The 12,674-nt window shown below is 39.5% G+C and overlaps 1 protein-coding gene across 2 annotated transcripts in view; it reads right to left on the bottom strand.

Moving 5' to 3' along the window:
* BICC1 (BicC family RNA binding protein 1) overlaps positions 1-12,674 on the bottom strand; it is a 193,283-nt gene that overhangs the window by 11,108 nt on the left and 169,501 nt on the right. For both annotated transcript variants that reach the window (XM_075000141.1, XM_075000142.1), the window contains exons 14-19: positions 11,956-12,112; positions 9,851-10,016; positions 7,983-8,022; positions 7,221-7,375; positions 4,639-4,795; positions 470-630 (exon numbers count right to left, since the gene is read on the bottom strand). In XM_075000141.1, the coding sequence (XP_074856242.1) occupies positions 470-630; positions 4,639-4,795; positions 7,221-7,375; positions 7,983-8,022; positions 9,851-10,016; positions 11,956-12,112 (836 nt within the window). The remainder of the gene's footprint in view (positions 1-469; positions 631-4,638; positions 4,796-7,220; positions 7,376-7,982; positions 8,023-9,850; positions 10,017-11,955; positions 12,113-12,674) is intronic.

Here is a 12,674-nt window from a genome sequence, read left to right as displayed (position 1 = left end):
TTAATGATGATTACTTGCACACAGAGCAAATTACTCTGAGAGAGAGATTACTTTTCCCAGAGCAAACCATTTATCCCAAGAGAATGAAAGTTTATTTCAAACACTATTATTAATGTTAATGGCAATATACCATAACTGAATACTTGATAGCAAATAACTGATGGGTTCCCCTTGGAATGAGTTCAAAGACAGCCTTCCACAGTGCATCTGGCATGTGCAAAAAGGTGCTAATTAACAAACACCATGCTGAAGTTTACTGTTATTAATATGTTGAGATAACTGAATGGAAGCCTGTGTAGTTAGTTCTAAGGACTGAGAATAGTCAGAATTCAAGGACTGAATGGCTTTGACAGAAGAGTCAATAAAAATATTGCAGCTAAGAGAAACTGAATGATTTAATTTATGACGTACATAGAGGGTTGTAAAATACACACAAGCTAAAATGCCTCTTAAAAAAACCCCAACTGACCTCTTGTTGTTGGAATACGTCAGTGTATTTGCCCAAACCGAGCTTACTGAATAGCTCAGGGAGATCAGACCCTTTAAACAAACTATTCAAGTTACAGCCATTACTTCCTGACAGCGAGGAAATGCAATCCATGTAATTACTGCTGCTGAGATAATGTTCAGCTGAAAGGCAAAAGGATGTACACTTAATGTTTCAGTCACTTGAAACAGAATATTTCCATGAAATGTTTTAAATACCAAGTTACCTCATACTCTATTGTTTAATGCACTATTCCATCCAGTTGTTTAATCTATAGAAATCAGACGAATTGCAAAAGAACTTTTCATTAATGAAACTCTAGGGGATATTTGCAGCATACACCTTGTTACAGAACAGGGAATACAGAGAATGATAAGGACACAGGAATATATTTTAAAACACAGGCTGCACCTTAATTAACTTTAATGGGTATGGGTCTCAGAGCTTCATATACATAAAGGGTGAGAGAGAAGCCCCCACCCACTAATCTCCCCAGTGATGGAAAAGACAAGTGTCTCCTCCCTGCTTTTGTAGTTCCCATGCAAATGTAGGATGCTCCTTCAGGTTTGTTTGGAGATGGGAGTCCTACAGCTTCTTCTGCTAAAGTGGCAGCAAGTAGTCATGTGATCTAGCAACTATTCCTTCTTTTGTTCAAATAAATTTGGGACTATCTGGGCTGTGTGGATAAATATCATATCATAGAACCACAGAACACTGGAACTGGAAGAGATCTTGAGAGGTCATCAGTCCCAGTCCCCTACACTCATGGCAAGACCAAACAAACACTGTCTAGAGTGCCTAGGTCTTCCTTGATGGGTATCTACCTGCTGTTAAATATCTCCAGTGATGGAGATTCTACAACCTCCCTAAGAAATCCAGTGTTTAACCATCCTGACTGTCAGGAAGTTTTTCCTAATGTCCAACCTAAACTTTCCTTTCTGCAATGTAAGCCCATTGATTCTTGTCCCATCCTCAGAGGACCTGGAGAACAATTTTATCTCCTTCCTCCTTGTAACACTCTTAAATACTTGACAAACACTTATGTCCCCTCTCAGTCATCTCTTTTCTAAACTAAACAAGCCCAGTTCCTTCACCTTTCCTTCTTAGCGCATTTAGGCTGTGTCTACACGTGCCCCAAGCTTTGAAATGGCCACGCAAATGGCCATTTCAAAGTTTACAAATGAAGCGCTGAAATGCATATTCAGCGCTTCATTAGCATGCGGGAGGCAGCGGCGCTTCGAAATTGACGCGCCTTGCCGCCGCGCGGTGCATCCAGACGGGGCTCCTTTTCAAAAGGACCCCACCTACTTCGAAGTCCCCTTATTCCCATCAGCTCATGACTTCGAAGTAGGCGGGGTCCTTTCGAAAAGGAGCCCCGTCTGGATGCGCCGCACAGCGGCAAGGCGCGTCAATTTCGAAGCGCCGCTGCCGCCCGCATGCTAATGAAGCGCTGAATATGCATTTCAGCACTTCATTAGTAAACTTCGAAATGGCCATTTCGAAGTTTGGGGCATGTGTAGATGTAGCCCTAGACCTTTAATCATTCTTATTGCTCTTCTCCAATTTCTCCACATCTTTTTAAAAATGTGGTGCCTAGAATTGGACACAGTACTCCAATTGAGGCCTAATCAGCACAGAGTATAGCAGAAGAATGACTTCTCATGTCTTGCTCACCACACTCCTGTTAACATTCCTCCAAACTATATTACGATACAAGTAGGCTGTAAAGTTAAGCACTCAAAAGTTAGCAAATACCACAATTAAGCAGCTTTATTTTTTTTTTAAACCAGTACTTGCCAGTAGTGAGTACTGACACCTCGGCAGCCCCAGTAATGAGATTGGCTGGGGAAGTGAGGGAGCAGGGAGCTGTCTCAGAGCCAGCACTTTTTTTTTTAAATACAAAAAAAGTCACTGGAATTAAGGTTGTGCAAACTTAATTTGGTGCCCTTTGTGTACATGTATATACAGTCTTTACATGCTAACATGCCATCCTGCCTCATTTCAGTGCACAGAATGGTCAGCTTTTCCATATTGCTTTTTACTCCCATTAGTGAGTCTGGGATCCCATAGTGTGCAGTTATTTACTGCATCCCATCCAAAACGTGCAATTATTCATCTCTATCCAGGCCTTTCGTGAAGGTTTCATTGTAGCATCTTATTACTTTACAGACGTTACCCTGTGAGAGGAGGTGGGTTATATTATCCGCACATTACCCACGATAAATAGGCAATTAAGGTCAAAAGTGTCAACTAATTTTCTCTACCCAATTTTAGAAGCCTAGAGCCTGACTTTTCAGCACACTTAATACGTTTATATCACCAAATGTTTAAATGTTCAGAACACAGGTCCTATCACCTTTAACTGCTGCTGTGAATGCTCTGGAGTTCTGCGACTGAGGTGTCCAGGTGTCCGAAACTGGATACCCAGTGGATGATAAAGACAATGTGGCCACATGCAGAAAATTATGCAAGTCACATAAACCAGATTTTGTACACTGCCCCTTTGTCTCTTTCATTTTCTGGCTATCCAACTGGATGCTCCTGAAGTCTGTTTTGTAGATGTTCTGAGCACTCACAATTGCAACTAGAGTTGACTGGAGCTACATTCTGAACATGAAGTGTTACAATAATTCCACCATGTGTAACTACACTGATCCCCTGCCCCCCCTCACCACGTGGGTCAATCAGCAGAGATAATCACAGTACAGTCCTCTACCAGCTGGGCTGATAAGAGTAACAAGAAGCAGTAGATGGCTATTATTTTCTATACCAGCCCTCTCCTAGAGGTCAGTGAGACAGATCACCAATAGTTTTCATAGCTATGTTCTAGATACCAGAGGTACAAGTCTAAAGAATTCAGTGATCAGTTCTAGTTTCTGTAGGTAATATGTTAGTAACTACCTAGGCCCTACAGTTGCTCCCTAATTCTCTTCAGCTCTTACTTTATCTACTGCAACTTCCACACCCTGCTGATGCCCATGTTCCTCACCACCCAGTTGTTACTCCTGTCTCTGTACACTGCCTTGATCCCTCCTCCTCCACTAACTTGGCTCCTGTTTCTATTCACCCTCTATGTGCCTGCCTCTTTTAAAGTTTCCATTCCCACAACTTTGGAGGCAGACACCCAGAATGGAGGATTTCAGGCTGAGTGGTTTAAATTTGACAAAATTATAAAACATAAAACAATGTCCGTTAGTACGGGTATTTCCCGTAACAATGGCAGTCCATATGAGGTAGATCCGTATGATGCATACCGTATCACATAGCAGCACGGCGTATTGGTACAGTGTGCAAGCACACCCTCTTGTGTTCCCAAAGTTATTTTATATGCCATCAATTTCACTAAGCTGTTACATCTGAAGGCCAAAGGCCTCACCTTCCTGGCTGATCTTAGAGTGAGGAAAGTGACAGAAACATGCAGCTGCCTCCCAAGGACTTACCTGGCAATGACAAGTAGAATGCTTTAGCTCTCTGTGGCTACATAGAGTTTTTTTTTTCCCTATTGTTTACTGAAGTGCAAATGTATTTTAGAAAATATAATTTGGACCCTTAAAATATTTTGGTAGATGGGCCAAAGTTTTTGAGGGTTTGAATAATAAAAATTCTTAAATTCTGTTAGTAAAAGCAAAGAATTAAAATTACAATTTCAAGTTTGTAGATCTGAAAAGGTAAAATAACACTTATTTTCCCCTTTTCATCATTGATTGGCCATAAAAGGCTTATTGACCAAGTATGGGGAAAAGAAATAACTTTTAAATCAAAACAAAATGATGTGTATTTTTCCCAGATGTTTTAGACTCTGAGAAAGAAAAGCTACTGCTTCTATGGACTGAGAAGCTTTTAGGCTCAAAGGTTTCCGTCTTGTTTCATTTTAAATTTTAAGAAAGGATTAAAGTACATTTACTTTATCATTTTGATTGTGCTAGGACCTCCTCATGTAAACAACTGACTTCAAGACAATAGATGAGCTTGATACTGAAGATAAGCTCCCCTTTACTATGTTCACCACATGATTTAGTATTTTCAATTCCTGAATATAAACACTTTGTACTATTTTTAAAAATTCATGATGCCAGGATTAAAGCAACAATGAATCCCCCAATCCCACGATTGTATACCCTGGTGAAATTCATTAACAAGAAACTACTTACTCGACTTGTTTTGTTTCCTTTTGGGGCTGTCAATTGATGAGACAAACTCACTGTGAGCTGAGGGACCAATACCATTACGATCTCTCCAGTTATCAGATTCACTGCTACTTCCCAAATGTTCCCGACTGTTGGAAGGTGAGAGAGACATTGAGGAACCCTGCAAGAAACCACGAGGAAATTACTGCAGAAACAGAGTTGTTATATTTGATATGCGATTGAACAATTCCCTTCTCTGAACATCCCAGTTCTACACCTACACAAAGGATCATGGGAGCTTAAAAAAGCTGTTCTCCAATATATTTAAAATGACCCAGGGTAAAAATGCCATCACTGGAAAGAAAAGTCAAACTATTTTCCAGGTGGACAGTGTGGTGAAAGAAGACAGAAAGACAGGACAGAATCCAAGTCTGTTTTAAAAGAAGAAGAAGAAGAAGAAAAGTGACCAGCAGTACTTTGTTAGTCATATCAGAAAGTCTTGAAAACTGCCAAAGGGAAGCAGTGAATATATTACAAGACAGCCAGGATTTTTATTTTCCCCAGATGTTTGCACAACAGCACATACCAATCTAGGAACTGGAGTCACTGAAAAAATAGGAGTTTAGCAGTGGAAGGAGATGAGGATGTGGTTTGTGCCTGGTCACGCTCCAAGTGCAAAAGGCACAAACCCTTTTTCTTCTGGAATAATGTGCCCGCTAATAAAGTGGGAGAAACAGCAAGTGTATAACAGTTTGGAGAAAAGATAAATTAGTCTGATAGCTGAGAAGTAATGTAAGCAGTAAATTTTATCAGAAAATTGGCACTGAGTTTTACATTTAATTTTTCTTCTGAGTTTCTGGTTTACACATACAATACAGCAAACCTACCACATGAAGCTGAAACATATATATTGATTTTATGCATGTCAAAGGGGAAACTCCAAGCCACACCTTTATTGTGGTTTAACATGTGCACTGTATCCAAGATAAGGATGGGAGGGTGCCTCCTAAGTCTGCCAAAGAGCCCACCTACCTAGAATTCAAACATCATGAATGAAGGTAGAAATAAAGAGGTAGGGTGTGCTGGAGACAGACAAGAGTAAAAAAAGCAAAATACAAAGCAAAACAATGCCAGAATTACTATAAATAATGGAGTTTAATCAGAAGAAAGGGCTTTCTTTGTGCAGCTTCTGACTCTGGCCTCCTGGTAAGCCCTCTGTGAAATTTACCTCTGCTGTTGCCCAGAAGATTCCCTGAGGAATGAGGTGCCACCATCCTTGCACAACAGTGAATCTCGATGCAGCAACACCCAGGGACAAAAGGGAGTGCAAACTGCACTCATATCACTCTGCTGACCTGCTGCAAGCTATAATACAGTGTACTTTCAAACTAAAGGGTGTTTTTTTTTTTTGCCTTGTGAAACTTAAGAGGCAACCCAGGGTAGAGTACAAAGAGTGGGGTAAGATGTGATTTTCCTTCACTAATGAATTAAACCAAACCATCCCACTCCAATGCTCTTCTTAATTTGCAACTGCTTGGAACAGAGTTAAGAACATAAAAACCGCCTTATTGGGTGAGCTCAAACGTCCCTCCACACTAGTACCCTGTCTTCCGACATTGGCCAATGACAGGACAGATCCACTTCATCCATGAAAGTTCATCACTGAATAAATCATTTTGTTAGTCTTTAAAGTGCTACATTGTTGCTGAATGTTTTCTTGAGGTACAGACTAACATGGCTACCTCTCTGTTACTAACCTCCATGAATTTATCTTGTTCTTATTTGAACCTGGATAAAATCCTGGTCTTCACAATACCCTCTGGAATAGCATTTCACAGGCCTATGGCATGCTGTTTTAAACTAGCTACCCATTAAGTTCATTTGTTGTTCTTATGTCATGGGAACAAGTAAATAACGTTTCCTTATTCTCTTTTTTCCTACCTGTCTAGATTTTACAGACTTATATCATATCGCCCCTTAGTCTCCTCTTTTCTAAAATGAAAAGTCCCAGTCTTTTTAATCTTTCTTCATATAGCACCCGTTCAAACTCAATCATTTTTGTTGCCCTTTCCTGAACCTTTTCCAATGTCAATATATCTTTTTTTGAGATGAGGCAACAACATTTGTATGCATTTTTAATGATTCCTAACATTATTTGCTTTTTTGAGTGCTGCTACAAATTGAGTGGATGCTTTCAGAGAACTATCTACAATGACTCCAAGATCACTCTCAGTTACAGCTAAATTAGTCCCCATCATTTTGTATGTATAATTGTGATTATTTTTCCAACGTGCATTACTTTACTTTTATCAACATAAAATTTCATCTGGCATTTTGCAGCCCAATCACTTAGTTTCGTGAGAGTTTTTGAAAAATTCAAAACAATGCAAGGTACATTATTCTGTGGATGGGCAACCTGCAGCCAGTATGCCCAGATACAAGGAGCTTTTTCTGACAGACAGAGAATCTGTGGTATCTTCAAGCCTTAATGTAGTTAAAAATCTCGTTTACAAGATTGCTTTTTACAAATGTATGAGCACCTAAGTTTCAAGAAATGCCTATGCAATTTACTGAAAACATGTAAAATATTCTATAATTTTACATACCTCATATGTAGTTGTCATAGATGGCTTGTAAGATACATGATTAGCTCTTCTTAGTTCCTTGATGGTTTCTGCAGGCATGGATTTGGAGAATCCTAGGCCACTCCATGTATTTGTTGGAGTTCTCACTTCTGTTACAACAGGTTTCTTTAACATAGCTTAAAAAGGTGAAGACAATTTGATTTGTAAGCATTAACCCCACTACATTAACAGATAAATCCATCTTTCAGGACAAACCCATTTTTCAGGACACAACCCAAGGATCAGTACATTCTCAACACCTCAGACCACTAACAGGGCCTCATTTTCACTGTTTCTTAAACCACTGTAACACAGGAGTAAGTCCATTGAAGCTATGGAGTAGTAAATACTGTGCAGAAGAGAAGAGAATCAGGCCCATGATTTTTGCAGAAAAGGCAACCATTTTCCTAAAGTGACAAATAACTGCAATGTGCTTTCTTAAAATTAGCAGGATACTAATTCATTCCCAAGGCTATTATAAGTGGAACAAGGTTTCAGATCTACCCTGTGCCTAGCAGTCTATACTGTACTAATAATGTATTACTACCATGTAACTTCTGTGTTTGTTCTGATCATATTCCATAAACTGCTATCGAAAAATCCCCAAAATATATTTGGCAAAAATACACTGAGTTCTGTGTACTTAACTTTTCATTGTGGCTTAAAAACTACAAAGCTGAACCTTATTAAAATTCTTTGACCAGTGTACTGATAAATGTTAGAAGTCACTGTTTCTTCACATACCTTTGGTTGCTAATAGCTTCTTCTGTTCATAGTCAAATGCCTAAAAATTAAACAGACACAAAATGCCTTGACTGTTGCTCTAACTAAATGTCATTCTAGTACACAGCTATTTCTAAAACAAAGGTTTTGTTCATAGTTGATGAATTCAGCTACGGAGAACATTAAGCACTACACAACAACGTGAGAGTCCTCCAATGAAAGCCTGACATATATAAAACATTCATTCAAAACTAGCTAATTAGTACTGTAAATTATTCTCTCCCACCTTCATGCAAGTGAAATAATAGCAGTATGTGAAGTCTGCGTAGGTAGGACTTTTATGTGGCATTATCTGACACATTTTTTCCCCAAACTGCCCATTGACTCCCTGTACACTAACAGATTTTTTGGAACATAAGCTTTCGTGGGCACAGACCCACTTTATCAATGCATCAGTAATTGTCTATGACATTCCAAAGCTGCGTAGCCTGAATGAGATGTATGCACTAAGTCTGCTGAGTGGATGTCTATAAGGTGCCACAGGACTTCTACTTGTTTTTGTAGATACAGATTAACACAGCTACCCCTCTGATACCTGTCTATTGGCTGAGTACTTAAAACTCTAGAGGAAACAAGTCTAATTATAATAGGAAAAGAGCTAACTATACAACTATGCTAAGTACTGTTCTTCTGCATACATTTCTTGGGACTATAGATTTGACAGATTAGATTCTTTTCCATCTTCTTTTTAAAGTATCTTATTCAGAAAAATGCCTTGATGTAATAGAGGAAAACATATTATACTGTTCCTCATAACAAGGGTAATAAAATGTGTGTAATTTTGGATGTCGGCTCTTAAGTAAACTGCTCTTGTTCTTTACCTTACAGATCAGTAAACCAGTTTACACAAATATGCATTACAAAAAAGCATTATTTTGCTGAGTTGGATTAGCAAAGGAATACAGTAGACCCTCCGAGTTATGCATAGGTTGGGTTCCTGCACAACCATGCGTAACTCAAATTTCACACAAGTCAGGAGGACTCAGGAAGCAGAGAATGCAACCGATGCATAACTTGGGGTTCTACTGTACTTACATACAAACCTACGTTAACTCTGGGCATACTGCCTGTTTCAACCTACATACAAAATTATGTGCAACTCTGGGGTCTACTGTATTCGTTTACGTACCACATTATGCCACCTTATTCCTGGCTCCCTTCTGCTTGCAGAGCCGGGAAACTGACCAGCACTGCACTGGTCAGTTTCCCAGTCCCCTGGAGTGGCAGGGGACTGGGAAACTTCTCCTGTCAGGGGTGGCATCCTGACTCTTGGCTGCTGCCCCTGACAAGAGCGGTTGCCTGACTCTCCCCGCTCCTTTCAGAGGTGCCAGTGTAAACCACTCCTCTCAGGCGAGGCAAGAGTCAGGCTGCTGTCCCTGATAGGAGGGGGTTTCGCCGCCAAGACAGCAGCTGGGAAACTGACCAGGAGCCAGTTCCCTGCCACTCAAAGTTGCATTAACCCAAGATACATACAATTTGAATGCGCATATCTTGGGGTTCTACTGTATCTGATGTAGTGCAGGGTTTTAGAAAGATCTATAGATATTCCTCCTCCTTGGAAGATTAGAACTTTGGTCACAAAGTAAATGCTTTGAATTTCAACTTGTGTTTGACTATTTACTGCAGAGGCCTTCTTAAGGGGCTCACCTGAAGAAGGAAATTTACTAGTAGAGCTACATTGGTATGATTACACTGACAACTCATGCCAGTATGATCCTGTGTTGACACACTGGTGTAAGGGAGACAGCCAAATTAATTGCTACTCATTATTTGTTCTGGCCACGTATCAATGCTTGCAATGTACTAGACTTGGGTGTATGAATAGGTACCTGCATATTTACATATGACGACTGTGGAGCAAGGCGCACTCTTTCAGAATTCTGTTGGGCAGCTGCTGCTCTCTCTGCGGCTCGTTCACTCCCAGGGGCTTTCTTATCAGCTACGGGGCTGTCAGAAGAACTCAGCTCAGTATCAGAAAGCAATCTCTCTGTGTTGCTGGAAAGTAAAGGGAGCTGTTCTTCAGAATTGTCTACAATGGTTTAAATCACTACTCTTCGTTCTAAACAGTTAACGTTCAGTGCTATGAATAAATGAACTACTCTGCCCCCAAAAGCTGGGAGTAAGTTTGAAGAAAAACCACTACACAAACATTACATTTTTGAAACATTTTCTATGGCATCAACTTTTCTTTTCAGATACACGTGATGCTGTGTCAACTAAAGGTAATATATCTTCCAAGCTCACTTCTTCACTCTCCCTGGGTACATGTTTTTCTGAGATTCATTAATACTTCCCCCAGGAGACTACTTTTTCCTTTCAATTCAGATATTGTTGTTAACCTAATTTATTCTCAGTAGAATCAAAAGTGAACTTAAGAACCTGTGAATTGCTGAAAAAAAAAATTTTAAAGTGCAGTCTTAAAAAATACCTCAAGTTTCCTCATTACCCAGCAAATTGAACTGCCGGTGAATAATGTGATGGGAAGAAAGTCAGTGGAAAACTACCTCTTTGTGGCTGTGTCTACACTAGCAAATTCTTTAAAAAAACAAAACAAAACAGGCCTTTTCTGGAAAAAAAAAACACAGAGGATCTACATACACAATACCCTATTTTGACCTGAAAATGAAAGAAAGCATCACTTTTTCTGGCATCTCTCTGCCTTTCCCAGATGAGGAAGAGTGCTTTTTTCTCAAAGATTCTTTTGCAGGGGGAGGGAGGGACAACCACGAGTAGATGCCCGGGGTGGCCCTTTTTTCGAAAGAGCAGTCCTCATGGTCCTGATTTTTCGATTGCCTACACTGTCTTCCTTTCTTTCTTTCTTTCTGTGTGGCATTCTCTATTGAAAGAGCAGATCGATTTTTTATTCTGGTCTTTTGTGTGTGGATGATCTCTTTTGAAAAGTATTTTTGGAAGGAGATCTTCCAGAAGAACTTCTTTCAAAAGATCGCTGTAGTATAGACATAATCTATAACTCTAGTACTACTTATAAGTTTCTGGCATTATCAATTTTTCTTTATAAGCTTCAGTTATGGTTTTCTGCTTACTTTTGAAGAACACAAAAGATTTCTAAAGAGTGCTAAGAAAGTATCGCAGATGGAGTACCTGAATACTAAAAAAAAAAAAAAAAAAAAATAGTTACACAAACATAATGTTTGATAGTTGAGTTTATACTTAAATGTAATACTAGATACTTGAGTTTGAGCATCAAGAATGGTCTATGAAAGTCCAAAGCTGTGTAGCCAGAATGAGATGTATATGCTGAAACTGCTGAGTGGAACTGACTGTTATTATTATAAATCAAAATAAGCAAGCTGACTACTACAGGAAATAATTCAGGTGAAATTTTCCTCAATACTGAATTCTCCTATGAATAGATTCTAAAGAAAAGTGGGGGAAGACCCATTTACATTGTTTAAAACTAGATAACACAAAACAATACACAAGTATTAAGGAATGTACCTGCAATGGAAAAATGATTCAAAAGGTTTTTATCATTGCTATTTTTCTGTTTTTAAGCTTGGAATTTATTCAAGCATTTGGAAATGTAACTATTGATAAAGGGTTATTTTTCTCTAAAAACAAATCTCAAACACTATTACTGTAAACGAAAGTCAGCTATGAAAATTACAAAAGAAAACAAAAAGTTTACATAGCTATATGTACTGAAACCTACTCAGAGCGATTCTTGGAGAAAACATGGACTTGGTGGGCACATGGAATGGGAGGAATTCTTAGATATCAAAAAAGTTTACACTATTAACTTAAAACAAATAGTATTAATTAAGTTATATATGGTTCAATATTAGTGATTTAAACCTATGCTCCAATATTCATCAATGACTAAACCATTCATCTCACCCCCTAAAGAACATGTTACACATTATCCTCTTCCATCACTAAATTCTATGATTATACACTCATGAATGTAACATACTGTAAGTGAGAGTTTTTGGTTCCTTGCAGTAATTCTACTGTTTGCCTCTTAGTACAGGACTGTTTGGAAGAACTCATCATCTGCTTCAGATCACTGGCATTTGCTGAATGTGACGGACTTCTGGGCATTCCCACCTCTACAAACGCATCATTGCAGCCTGAAGGACCAAGGAAAAAGGGTTTTATTTTACAGCTCTTTGTACCAATACCACTGCTGTCCATTATATCTAGAAAATTAGCAGCAACAATTTGCATAGGATTTGCTGATTTTCTTAGTTAGAATGTACACAACTATACTTCATATTTGTTCAGTAAACTCTTTCATATCTGGTAATCCCAGGACCAGGAGGGTTGCCAGATAATCAAATATTTCAGTCAATAGAGAGCCGCTGTGGGAAGAGGCACAGGCAGAGGTCAGTGGTCCCCGCCAGTAAGAAAGTTCAGCTCCTTCCAAACCCCAGCATCAGCTCCTACTCAACTGCTGCCACATTTACCTTTTGGTGGGCAGCCACTTGCGGGACTTCCACATGGCTGTATGGAGCCGCTCACGGGGCTCGTACACGCCGTGTGGCATGAGCAGCAGCTCTGGGCACCAGACACCAGGCAGGAAAGCAGAGAAGCCTACTGGCTGCACACACATGCAGCACAGAGGGATGCAGGGTGGGAGCTCATTGGTCTGACCCCCAAGGGGCAGGGATTGCTCGCACACTCAGTTCTGCT

This window comes from Carettochelys insculpta, chromosome 7, assembly GCF_033958435.1.
Source record: "Carettochelys insculpta isolate YL-2023 chromosome 7, ASM3395843v1, whole genome shotgun sequence".
Taxonomy (NCBI): domain Eukaryota; kingdom Metazoa; phylum Chordata; order Testudines; family Carettochelyidae; genus Carettochelys; species Carettochelys insculpta.
Note: the sequence above shows the minus strand (reverse complement) of the source record. Positions and strands in the feature narration are given on the sequence as shown.